The sequence below is a fragment of the Dipodomys ordii genome, unplaced genomic scaffold (assembly GCF_000151885.1).
Source record: "Dipodomys ordii isolate 6190 unplaced genomic scaffold, Dord_2.0 Scaffold21, whole genome shotgun sequence".
Classification (NCBI taxonomy): domain Eukaryota; kingdom Metazoa; phylum Chordata; class Mammalia; order Rodentia; family Heteromyidae; genus Dipodomys; species Dipodomys ordii.
Genome location: NW_012267237.1, coordinates 10,174,789 through 10,188,874, shown reverse-complemented (window position 1 = coordinate 10,188,874; position 14,086 = coordinate 10,174,789). Strand labels below are relative to the sequence as shown.

Genomic DNA, 14,086 nt, shown 5'->3' with positions numbered 1-14,086 from the left:
AGGATCACATTCATGAAAGGCAGATGAGACAGAAACATAAATGTGTCTATGATACAGTTTTGCTACAGGACTCATCCAATTCTGAGGGAGAGATGAGTCAAAATGTCCCTTCAGGGTGGTCCCAAATTGTACACTGCCTCAACCACTGCATATGGGCTGGAAGGCCTATGGACCAACACCCTGGGCATCTGGGGTAGAAGCATGTCAATCCTCAAAGAGACACTCTGAGCAGAGACTGGGGCAGCCACTGTATGTGTCCAATTTATTAAAATGCAAGGGAATAAAAAGGGAACAATCACAGTGATCATGAGAAAAATAACCCCTCAGTAGATGAACAGATCAAGAGAAAAGAAAATGTGGTAAATATATATATCTATAGGTATAGATATAGATATATTGGAATTTTTTGCTTCCATCATAAAGAATGACACTGCCCCATTTGTTAGGAAATGGAAAGACTTGGGGGAAAAATCATAAGTAAGCCAGACCCAAAGAAATATAAGTCCCATGGTTTCCCTTATTTGCAATAATTAGTATACGTATAGGATAATCTTATCAGATGAGCAGAAAAGCTCAAAAGCTATGTACATATGACCATACAAGATGATGCTAAGTGAAATGAACCCCAAGACATGGATGCAAGAGGTTTTTCTTTGTGGTTGTTGTTTTTAATGCACTATAACAGTTTTTTTTGTTGTTTCTTTTGTAAGTTCTTCCCCCTGTGGTATATCCCCTGTTGTCACTGTACTTGATCTTGGTACCCTGCATTTTATATATACAGGTATCTAATTTGGGGAGGGGAAGGGGAATAACAAAACACTGAAACAAGAATACAGGATAACCCATTGCAACAATAAGACTCACAAGACACTATGTTGGAAATGAACTTTACAACTTTGGAGGGAGGATTTGCGGAGGTGGGGGAGGAAAGGGGTAGTAGGAGAAAAACAAAGGAGGGGGTAACAATGCTTGACAAAAATGTACTTATTACCTTACTCATATAACTGTAACCCCTCTGAACAGCATCTTTACGATAAAATAAAATTTAAAAAATAGAACAGTTGGACTGAGAACATCTATTTTGACATTCTAAAGCTTTGCCCTCTATGTGGCAAGGCAGAGCTGTTTGGTGTCTCTGGGCTTCAACCTCTTTCCTTGTCAGGAGCTCTGAGTTATTTCTTCCACTGAAGTGTCTATGATTGTACTCCATATTTCATTCTTGGTCCCCATCAGAACTCTCTTGTTACCCCATAGGTTACAACTGTCCCCGGGGCGAGGGGCATCTTGAACCCCTAGTAGCTCTTGCAGTTCACCCCCATTAAGTGTGAAACATGGATGTCCAGCAACAGAAAATTCACATCTACATGGTGCACTAGACAGACAGCAACCTTGTGATTAAATGAGATTTGCTGGCAGCAACCTGGGAATTTCAACCTGAGAATGAACACAATTATTCAAGTTAGTTCTATCTTTATTACCCATGCTCCCCCTTGTGAGGCAATCTTCCTTACTGAAAGTAAAGCAATCCCAACCAAAGCATTCAAAAATGATCCTTTTCCTGTTTTTATTAGGCAGCATCAAAGAAATGACTATTTGAAGCACAACCAACAGGAGGGAATTGCTTTTTTATTGCTCAGCTCACATTGTTATGACTTTGGGAATGGAGAAAGACTCCCCAAGGAAACACTGTCTCTGGAAGCAAGCTTTCAACGTAATCAACAGGCAAGGTCTTCCGAGAGAGGAGGAGGAAAATATTAAAATAGATCTGAATAAACAATGCAAACACCAATAAAATGTGAAAAGTAAGCCTTTTAAGACCAAAACGCTATTTCTTGAAATTTACTTTTCAGAATGTTATGCAAAATATATATTATCCAAAAGTGGCTATGTAATGTTTGCTGATCAATGAAATTGCTTTTGATTTTGAAAGTCAAAAAAAAAGACAAAAATAAGCATCTTCTGCAAGTCTGACTTTATACACTGATACTTCAAAACGAACATTCGCTGGGTTCAACATCAGGCAGCATATAATCCTTTTCCCACCATCATATCCATTTGTCTGATCTGAATGAGGTTCAGTGGATAATACTCAGCTGGAATGGGTGTCATGGTATCGGGAGTTCTCTACCATGTGCCTGTGTAGCCCAGGTTCACAAGGCTCAGGCGTCTTTATCCCAACCTCCCTCTACATGGCTCACACACTGAGATAGCTTATCCCTTTATTAGCTCTATTCTTTTTTTAAAAATAAGTTTTTTATTGTGAAAATACTGTACAGAGGGGTTATAGTTACATGAGCAGGGTAATGAGTACATTTCCTATCGAGTATTGTTAGTTACCTCCTCCTTTTTGTTATCTCCTCCTTTGTTTTTCCCTTATCATACCTTCCCTCCCACCTCCACAACTACACTCCCCAGCTCCCCCTAAATTGTAAAGTTTGTTTTTCTACATAGCGTCTTCTACATCTCATTGTTGAAATGGGTCAAACTATATCCTTATTTAAACATTTTGTTTATTCCCTTCCCCTCCTCAAATTATACCAACATCAAATACAGTGAAAACAGGTTATACCGTGGGGGAGGGACACAAAAAGCAACAAAGAAATCACATGGTACATTATAAATACCTTAGAAACAATAGCAAGAAAGAAAAAAACCACTTGTGTGACACTTTATCTGAAGCTGATCCTCTAGGAGAGGTTACATTATTAAAGGAAAAATACCAATTAATATTTGTATCAGTTGTGTTTCTGGTATTCTTTACAAGAGGTGACTTTGTGTTTCTCTGCATTGCCAAGTAAGAAAACAAGAGGAATAATGGCGTTTGCTCAATTTATAGGAAAGAAATGTTTAAGGATGGCCTCATCCGTGTGGACCTCCTCATGGGCACTAGAAATGCGCACCATTCCCCCTTTTATTCTCATACTGATGATTTCATTTCTGGTTTTAACAATGTGAACAGCCAAGGCTGAAGATTTACTAGAAACCCCCTCAATCACAGTGGACACATGAAAGAACTTTTTTATACTTTGTAAAACAAAGAGAAGTAGAGATGCGAAACCTCAAGATCATTGAGAATTATATAAATTTAAAAGGATTCATAAGCAACTGCTGTTAATCCAGAGAGAAAATATAGAGCTAAAGAAATGACTTATTCATTTAAAAGTTAACATTTTAAGCTGTTCCTCATAATTAGTTAAATTGTAATATAAACCAAATTTCCAAGTCAATTGAAGCACACACTGCAAAACAATGATTTTTTATGTTACTTTCTGTTTATTATTAATGTTTTTATTGTGAAAATACCATACAGAGGGGTTACAGTTACATGAGCAAGGTAATGAGTACATTTCTTATCAAGCACTGTTGGCTCCTCCTTTGTTTCCCCTAACCATCCCTGCCCTCCCATCTTCCTCCCCTACACCCCCCCACCCCCACCAAAGTTGCAAAGTTTGTTTTTGACATAACGTCTCAGTAGACAAATGGATCAAGAAAATGTGGTATATATACACAATGGAATTCTATGCCTCCATCAGAAAGAATGACATCGCCCCATTTGTTAGGAAATGGAAAGACTTGGAAAAAAATTATATTAAGTGAAGTAAGCCAGACCCAAAGAAACGTAGGTCCCATAGTTTCCCTTATTTGCAAAACCTAGTATATGTCTGAGACAAGCAGAAATGGTCAGATAAGTTGATGTCAGGTGAAATGAACCCCAAAATAAGGACTGAAATGGTTTTTCTCTCTTGCTATTGTTTCTAACATATTTATAAGATGATTTCTTTGTTGCTTTGTATGTCCCTCCCCCATGTTATAACCCCTGTTTTCACTGTATTTGCTGTTGGTATAATTTGGGGAGGGGAAGAAAAAAAACAAATTGTTTAAAGAGGGATACAGGTAGACCCACTGCAACAATGAGATGTACAAATCAATGATTTTTGACTGAAACAAAATACACAGCAGCATTTTATTCAATGCTAACCATTTAAAAAATAGTTAAATGAACAATACTATAGGAAGTGGTGCTGTGGCTCAAGTGGTAGAGTGCTAGCCTTGAGCTGAAGAGCTGAGGGACAGCGCCCAGGCCCCACAACTGACAAAAACAAAACAGAACAAAACTCGAAACTGATGAGGTTCAAGTCATCAGCACTTTGTTACTAAAGTCATGCTCTAAAGCTGTTTTTGGATTAGTTCTTTGTGAACAGAGTCTTGATTTTGCCCCAGTCTGGCCTTAAAAGACAATCCTCCTCATCACTACCTAAGTAACAAGGATTACAGGTTTGACCTCCATGACCTTCATTTCAACAATATTATGAGTTTGAAGCTACTCCTTGGGCACCGGTGTAGCAACTCCCTGGCCCCAGATGACCAGTGAGCCACTAGGCTTCTCTACCTCGGGCAAAGTTGCAGAAGCAGGTAAAGATTCTCTCTGGACTTGCAAGTCACTGTCATTAGTATGTGCAAATTATTTACTGATTGTCCTGTAGTATGATTATATTCATTTTTATTGTTGAACCTACAAGAAAAATTTGATTCTAGAATCAGAATGACTCCACCTAAGGATCACTTGTCAAATCAAGAAAAATCACTTTATCGACCAAGGACCAACTTCCTTATCTATACAAGGGGGGAAATGGTCATGGATGCAGTCCTTGTGATGACAAAGGAGATTAATTTCTGAAATGCTTCATAGTTTACAATTTCCTAGATATAATCATGTAGAATCCCCCTGCCAGGAATTGGCAAGAAAAGGACAAATCCTCAAGTGTATGTCAGGGTAATTCCCATCAGCCACTGTTTATAATGCACAGCTTTAAAACCAAGATATACATTCCAAACTGTAGAGAAAATGCACACACACTGTTAATCATCTCTCAGCTTTGGATTTTGTGCACGTACAAAGACTGCACCAGGTGAAGGGCTATCCAGGCAAGAAGATCAATTTAAAAAGTTAATCATACTCTGGAATCACGGAACAACCTCCTAAGTTCTGCTTCATACCCCACAGACTCTGAGGAATATGCTAATTATCATATACACTAAAGCTATTGGACATGAGACAGCCTACCAATTTGTCAGCAGCAGTTAATTGGTGTTTTAGAGAGCCACACAAAGGGAGCTACAGGCTTCCTTTAGAAGGTGTCTTTCAGTTTTGGTCACCTACTCCATAAAACTGTCACTCACTCCATTTCTCCCCAGCTGGTTCTCAGTCACTACAGTTCTTTAAAATGAAACCAAGATTGGTCAAGATGTGGCTGCAACCCAGAAGACCAAGCCACTGAGGCCACAGGCACAGTGAAGCGGAGCAGAGACTCTGGGCAGCCACAGGAATTCCAGATGTGGCTCTATCCACCACCCAGGCAGCCTCCAGCCCTCTGCATAATCAGTGCTGGTCTCAGTGGTTGTTCTGTGGCCTTCAGGATAAATGTGTAAGGTGCTTAAAGAGGTGATGCCTAGTAAGTGTTCGGTAACTACTAGTTACTATCATTAAGTGATTGAAAATATCATAAACTTGGCAGTAGCCATAACCTCTAACACTTATGAATAATTATTTTTGCTTTGTGAGTTGTAAAAGAATCAAGTAGAACACTGACCCGAATCTTTACATGAGAGGGGAGTGAACTGCTCTCATTCACCCTCCCATTTATTCTCTTCTTTCTTCTCCAAGTATTTTTGAGCTTTCTTCCTCTTCACTCTGACTAAATCTCATGCCTTTGTCCTCTTCCTGGAGAAACGGAGCTATTAATGATACTTGGAACACCTGAGACTGACCTCGATCTGTGACTTAGGCAAGACGCTACCGTAATTTGACTTAGTACCTGACTGAGACACATGCCCGATTCCACTTGAAAGCAGACCTTCTTTTAACTTTCCCACCTTGCCAAAAAATCACTTACTTGCAGCAAGAAGGTCAGTTCACATTTATAAGAGAAATTCCTGAGATTTTTCTCTAGAAATTCTGATTGTCTTTCCACTGCTACTTTTGCCCGGAAAATGCAGCACAGGAATTTACCACAGGCAGGGTAGCAAACAACAACAACAAAAAATGTTTTAATAACATTTCTACACATTGCTCAAGGCTTCTAAAGTTACAATTATGAGTTCATGCAGTGTGAACAACTGTTTCTCATTTTGTTACTGGTTTTAAGAATTTAAATAGGAGCTGATAGAAAGAACACATCTAACACACAAACGAATAGTGACTTACAGTTCCAGAAACAGTCTGCAATTCTTCAACCATGGAATGGGGAAAATGTTGACCACGTGCTAGTATTTCATTACCAAGCAAAATTCACAAATGGTTCATGATTAGTTTTGTCAAGAGTTTTAAAGCGCTACCTCTTTGGGATATTAACTGGTACATTTTAAGAGGACCCAGCAAAAGTAACCATTCACTTTCACTGCAGTGGGATGGCTCAAGAAGTGCCCAGGCTGGCCAGGCACCTCTACCCCTTCACCATAGCCTATGAAGATCCTCACTTATATGGTGCCTACAGAAACTGTTGTCCATAAATTGAACCATACATGTGAGAAATGGAATATGAAGACCAGGGTGGGGGCAGGAAAAGTATAGGTAGGGAGAGTCTGAAAACAAAGTATTTAATTTCTCCAAAGATCCTAAACTCCTCCTCTTGCAAGTAACCTGCTTTTGTGTTTTCAGAAAACACACATGTCTTTTAGGCATTTCAGATATTAGACACCATCCTGAGCTGTCATTGTTAAGAGAATAGCTCAATTCCTAGGTATACTGCCCAACTGACCACTTGGGATCACATTTAATACACTGATAAGGTAGGGTCTCCTGAAAACCAAAATTCAAGATCTGAAGTCACTGACTGCTATGCCTTAGAGAAGGTTCAATGTGTCCTCCCAAAGAGTTCATCCATTAGCACCTGGTTCCCACTGTGAAGTACGAAGAGGATGGAAGTTTAATCTGGCCATAATGTTTTAGAGGGGGGCATTTGGGAAGGAGAGGGGGTTGAACTGGGCCATCAGGTTAGAGCCCCATTATATTTGTTGGCTTCATAGATGGAGATCAAACAGAACTCTGGTTGGCTGATCAGGAGTAGGAGGTTGAAAGGTATTGCGCATGCTTAAGATGGTATAAGGTACATTACGGTATATGACCGCATCTGCCATGAAATATAGAGGGGGTAAACTCCCCCAATGAACTAAAGAACAAATTAATAAAGTTTTAAAACCTCATACCTTACATGTGTTTGAAGAGCTATCAATATGAAAATTAAAATTTAAAATGATGAATAAAACCAATGTACATAAGTTACAGGAAGTCAGATTTGTCTTAGTCCAAGGAGGAAAACCTGTCTTATGATAGAGTTGTCCTAATCTGAGCTGGACTAACCCAAAAGGAGGAGGGAATCCTCACCATGGCAATGTGATCTCAGTGAAGGATGTGGTGCTTGACTCTAAGCCAAGCTCTGTAGCAAACATTCTGCCACATGCAGCTTGTATTTGATGGAAGGTGATTATTTGGTGCCAACTAAATCCTACCTTCCCTTCTTATAACTCTATCTTCCACCACTGAAATAACCATCCCAAGTCCCAAAAGCAGCTCCCAGAGATAACAATGGATAAAAGGTAAGGGTAATAATGATCATTAATGACTCCAAATCAATCCAGAATTCATTGTGTTTCCTATGGAAAAGGAAGTTAAGACCAAGCTGGAATTGACTCCCAAGTGGAAAGAAAAGTTACCTCTCTTTCATCTCTTTTGTTTTTTAAATGATTCAAAAAGAGTCTTCAGATCTCTGACCTTAACGTTTCATGGTCAGATCAAAAACAGCATTATTTGCTACAATGATACTTTCATGTGAACCAATCCATGGAACACTATCTTTTTTTAACTTTATATATATATATAGTAAAAATGTTTATTGTACAGAGGGCTTACCTGGTAGGGTAATAATGAGTACATTTTGTAGCGAGCATTGTTATCTCCTCCTTTGTTTTCCCCTACCATCACTTCCCTCCCCACCTCCCCAACTCCTCCCACTCCCTAACCCCAACATTGTAAAGTTTGTTTTCAACATAGTGTCCTGTACATCTCGTCACAATGGGTGAGTCTGCATCCCCATTTAAGCGTTCCCCAATATCCCTTCCCCTCCCCAAATTACAAAAATGTATATACAAGGTGCAGAACACTGTCACCAAATACAGTAGCACAATCATTTTTATCACAGCATTATTTACCATTGCTAAGATATGGGACCAACCTTGATGCCCCTCAGTAGATGAATGGATTAAGAAATTGTGATAAATGTATATGTATATATATATATATATATGTACACACACACATATATATACATATACATATATACAATGGAATTCTATGCCTCCATCAGAAAGAATGACATTGCCTCATTTGTTAGGAAATGGAAAGACTTGGAAAAAATTATATTAAGTGAAGTAAGCCAGGCCCAAAGAAACATAGGTCCCATGGTTTCCCTTGTTTGCAATGACTAGGACATGTCTAAGACAAGCAGAGAATACTATATATTTGTATGTGCATCAGGATGGGATTATTTGCTAGAAGCAAAAGATGAAGATCAACTTGTACTTCAGAACATCAGCAACCACTGAAAGCATGCCCAGGCCAGTATGTACATCTCCAGAAAGCGTGGAGCAACCACAATCAAGGTCATAAATGGTATATTATCCTTGAAGACAAATCTGGTCTCCTTCTCCTCCACCCTGTATCCTAAATACAGTTCAAATTTCCTGATACAATATAATTGGATGAACGTATTAGTGAAGAAGCGAATCAAAAACTATCTATGGACTGAACAGTCCATAGAAGTTTCAATTGAAGACAAGTAATGATACATTTGTGCACAATGAAGACTCTGCAAATGACCGAATATCTGTGCATCTCTGAAGTCCTATGTGGATCTCAAGGTGCTGATGCTTGAGGTGAGGTCATGGAGTCATGAGAGTAGATCCTTCATGATTTGCATCTTTCACTTTCAGAAGAGGCCAGAGAATTCACCAGCTCTTCTCTCCACCCTAATCATAAGAGGGTACAAAGAGAAAATGGCAATGTGCAGCCAGAACACAGCCTCCAGAACCATGAGAAGTAACTCTGTGTAGTTTATAAGACATGGAGTACATAGAGCTTTATTAGAGCAGCTCAAACTAAAAGCATAGGAGTATTCACCATGGTTGGGAAACAGTGCTTGCAGATGGCCACTAGCTACCCGGATCCTCAAAGTTCAGTCCTTCATTTCCTTGAAGTCTTAGTCTGCCTTCTCAGTGAGGCACACAGCGACTAATTAAGATGGTAAATACCTTCTCCCTCCCACACTCTATCATCTTAATCTTCAATTGTCTTTATTTAGAGACCTTGGTCCCTTGTAATATAACCAACACATGACTTGCTGAATTACAGTATGAGTGTTAGTTGCTCTTTTTCTTCTCAACAGCGCACATGTGCACACGTGCACACGCGCACACGCGCACGCACTTACACACACACACATACAATATATACCTCTGACAAGGTCAGAATCTTTACCTGTTTACTCACTTATCAGGACAATATAAGAATCCCTGCCACAGTAGGAAGTAACATAGCTAAGTTAATGAATAGGCCAATGATTCTGTAGTTAGAGTTGGCCCCAAGTCTCATAGGACTACACTCACTGTACAACTCCAGAAAAACTGATGATTCTCTCCGGCCCTGGATTTCCAACTTGGTGAAAGGGGGCAGGAAACAGCCTGTGCCCCACCACATCATCAGGGGAATGGGGTATGGCAGTGCACGTCCAGGGCTCGGACCACAGTAAACTTTCCACTAGCATTAGCTGTCACAGTTACCAGTTATGTCAAGATACAGTTCCCAAGGTGGCGATAGATTTGTGATTATTTATACTTTCTCCACATCTGACAGCACCGATCTGGGATGGGGAAAGGACCCCCAGCAGAGCAGAGAGCTACCAGGGGTCGGAGCCCAGAGTGAGGCCTCTTCAGTTTCAATCAACAATATCCAGAGCTTTACAAAGGAGCTGTTAACAGTGTGTGTGTGTGTGTGTGTGTGTGTGCGCGCGCGCACATGCGCACGCGTGCTACTGTCTCTGACCTGCAGAAGTAGAATAAACAGAACACTGAAACCACTGAGTAAGTGATGGTGAAGCGCAGAAACCTTAAAAGGCAGGGAAAGCCGCTCACCTCTTCCTACTGGATCTGAGATTTGTTTATTTGGCTTAACTAGAGTCAAAGCTAATGGATCTAGTGGCTTTGAACCTCCCAACTCATTCCCTAGATTTCTACACACTGGATGTAACACTCTCTGAAAGAAGACTGCGGGGAAGAAACAGTCCTCTAGAAAAGAATTTACCAGAACATACCAATCATTTAAACATACGCTTACGTTTCTAGAAAGCTAGAGGCAGGAATGCCATGGTTAGTTTTCTCCTAGAGCAAATGCTAAGTCTGCCTAAAGGCAACAGGAGCTGGGGCTGAAAATCAGACCATTAAGGATTCAGAGGGGGGAAAAATACTTTGGGAACACTCATTATCGATTTACATATGCTTTTGATCTAGGGAGAAAAGCAAGGATTTAGGGACCAACTGAGTTGGGAGAGCGCAGCAGTGGGAATGAGGGAGGAAGATAGAGATGAGAGAGAAGGAAAGGTGACAAAGGAGGCGGAGTATTTACTGATTCCGTGGCGGTAATGATCTATTAATTCTAACCAGGCTGCACAAGGCTAATCTTCTCTAAGTGATCCATTAAAGCACTGTGAGAGCAAAATGAAACAAAGGGCCGCACACTCACAGACGAGATCATGACGTATCGTGCCATTAAGAAATTTCTCTCTTCATTTGAGAGAAGACCCCAGGAGTTGAAGCTGAATTGAAATCCCAGACTCCCAAACTGATGCTCTTATACAAGCACATCCCAAAACATGAATGTGCACATGGGAAATGACTGGGCCATTCCAGAAGGAAGCCAAGCTCCCAGGCAATGCTAAGTCCAATGGTCTTTCTATGACATTGAGTTGGAAACGGTTTTCCTATTCCACCTGCTAAAGGAAGCTTCCAGAATCACTTCATTTTAAAATGAAAAATGTATTATCCATAACCCAAGATAAGTCAATTTTTTTTATGAAATAGTGACTTTTCATGGTACAAACAATTCAAGAATAATTGTAATATCAGCTGGGTGCCTGTCACTCACACCTGTAATTCTAGCTACTCTGGAGGCTGAGATCTAAGGATTGTAGTTCAAAGCCAGCCCAGGCAAGAAAGTGTGTGAGAGTCTTACTCTAGTTCACCACCAGAAGACTGGAATTGGCGCTGTGGCTCAAGTGGTAGAGTGCTAGCCTTGAGCAAAAGAGCTCAGGGACAGTGCCCAGGCACCGAATTCAAGCCCCATGACCAACAAAAATTAAAATAAAAAAAATAAGAATAACTACAATCTCAATGAGACATTTTGCACTGCATGAATTACTAAACTGCTGCCCATGTATATATAGTTAAAGATTTTTGAAGTACAGACCAGAACCAATGTTTTCTAGTTAAGTCTATAGTAGTTTCACTGAAGTTTATACATAGACAGGCACTAACAATTTCTTGTTTACACTGGAAATATACCATGCCTAATTTGAACTAAATCTTGCAAAGTATCTTAATTCTCAGATTCCTTTGATACTAGATTCTATGTCTAGGGCTACTTTCACTGCCACAGAATCTTGATGTTTTAAATAAGAAAGATGATTACTGACAGACCAAATCCCAACAGGCTTCACTACATAGAGTTTTCTAAATATAGTGCAACAGCACTATATTTACTACACCCGGTATAAGAGAGGAGAGAAAGAAAAGCAGGAGGAGGGATGACCATGTGACTTTTTCTCTAGCGTATAACTCGTTCATCAGAGAAATCTTAACTCATTCCAACAGAGCCGACAAACACTAAGCACAATGAGCCTTTCCAGCCAAAGCTCACAGTTACCTCCCAGAGTTTTCTATTGGTCCCCTTCAATCAGCTGAGTGCGAGAAGTTTCTCCTATAAAAAGTGCGCAGTGTATCTAAATCTGATCCCAGTAAAACTTAACTCGGGCTGAAGTGAAAATGCAGAGGTAGCATTTACGGATAACAGCTGGAGAGCATTAGTTCCCTGTCTCTCCTTTTCTCTCCCAAGGGCTGAAAATTCTGCTGTTCAGACGGGAAGTCGTCATATACCACACACTGTACAATCTGAGAATGCTGGGATGGAGGAGCAAGTTAGAGGATTAGGACTGTGCGAGGGTTTTGTTTCAGAAGATGCTAGAGCTAGGACTCGGTAGAGTCTTGGGCTGCCCTCTTCTCTCCCTGTGCACATGCATCTAGAACTGCCAGAAACCCACACATGCTCACTGCAAGCTTTGTGAAGACTCACAGTTAGTTGGCTTCACCTTTCATTTTGCCACACATTTTTAAAACACTCAAAGACCTTCTGCAAACTGACAACCAAGATTCTCCGGTAACTGTTTATAGCATGCTTTTACATTTACCAATATAAAGACAACCATTTAATCTTTTTTAAGAAAACTGTAAAAAAATAAACGAAAGCGTAATAATAATGCTCATAGAACTGCCTGGGATATGGATGCATATTTACATTTCATATATGTGGAATTAAAAACATGATCTGGAAACGTGTTTGTTTACACAAAAGCTCATGTGGATAATTCTTTTGTAGTATGTGATACTGTTTAACAAGTTTTTTTTTTGCTTCAGTGGTAGTGGGATTCGAACTCAGGGCCTCAGTAGCTCTTACCATCTGAGACACACTTCCAGCCTTATAAATAACTTTACGGTGTTTTTTTTTATTATTTTGAATTCTTTAAGGAGTGGCTTCTGCTATAATTTCACACAGCTTCAGAGAAATGAACCAACACAGACACCAGCCCAGGGAGAGACATGCCCACTCCGTGACCACAGCTCCAAGTTCTGAGCGGGATGATAAGAGTTTCCTTCACACCACATGCTGAATAGCTATTCTGCATTCCTACCAGTCTGCTGGCCCCGGCCCCTCCTTTGTAACCGCCCATCCTTTGGGGGGACAGGCTGTAACTCCAACCCTTTCTCTTCCACTCTGCTCCAGCCAAGTTCACCAGATAGGAGCCTTCACTTCTGAACTGCAGAAAATGCACTATCGGGGTGATGCAGTTAATCAGGCGAGTTAAAACACTGCGGCATTATGCAAAGAGGGGGAGGAGGGACGAGGGAGAAGCCAACCCACACATCCATCATCCTTTTAGGAGGGGGCGGGGTTTAAAGTTTCCCCAACTTCCAAGTTCTCCCTTGACAGGCAATATTTCTGTGCCATTTTCCAGCCCCAAAGAACAGATGGTCCTTTGCCCGGGTGGAGCCCCGAGAGAGAGCCTAGACAAAGCTCCCGGCCGCCCGGGGCCTCGCGCGGGACCCAGAGGTGCTCAGTGTCCCGCAGCTGCCAGACCCGGGCAGCTCGCAAGGAATGCTAGCTTAACTTCTTCTTCCAGGAGGTTTTGGTGGTTTTGTTTTTTTTTTTTTTTTCTTTCCTGCTACAGGAAAGTCCGGGAGGCGAAAGCACAAAGGGCCTGGGAATGTCTCTTGGTTTTATTTTGTTTTGAAGACGTCTCCCGCCATCTCACCCAACCACGCCGCCGCCCGGCACCCACCCCCTAGACGCCCAGGGGCAGGGGAAGTTGAGGCACGCGCCCAGAACCGCCACCTCGGGAGGAGGAAGGCAATCTGAACAGACTCGCAGACAAGCCGGGGAATCGCTTAAGAGAGTCCAAGCCCGGGGGCGGGGGGAGCCTGAATAAGACAATTAAACCAGGCCGGCATCCCCCGACGCCACCGGCGCAGCCCTCGGTGCCCAGGGGGAAGCGCCAGCCCCAGCGAGCGCCCAAGGGGCGCAGAGCGCGGGGGGCCGGCGCGCGGGGGGCCCACTCACCCTCACTGCCGTACTGTTTGCCATTGTTCGCGCCCATCCTGTCGCCGTCACGCCCGCCGCCTCCCGGGACACTGCATGGCTGGGGCGCGCCGGCCGCGCGCGGGGCCGGAGGAGAGCCGGCCCGACGGGACCATCAGCTGCACCGCG

General features: G+C 41.7%; 1 protein-coding gene across 2 annotated transcripts in view; it reads right to left on the bottom strand.

Annotated features, from left to right (window-relative positions):
- Fbxl7 (F-box and leucine-rich repeat protein 7) overlaps nt 1–14,019 on the bottom strand; it is a 360,151-nt gene extending 346,132 nt beyond the window's left edge. The window contains exon 1 of one of the 2 annotated variants that reach the window (XM_013013860.1): nt 13,940–14,019. In XM_013013860.1, the coding sequence (XP_012869314.1) occupies nt 13,940–13,976 (37 nt within the window). In that variant the 5' untranslated portion in view covers nt 13,977–14,019. Of the gene's footprint in view, nt 1–12,921; nt 13,153–13,939 lie in introns of those variants that run through there. The other variant, XM_013013861.1, reaches the window with a different exon arrangement.
- Between the last annotated feature and the right edge of the window lie 67 nt (nt 14,020–14,086).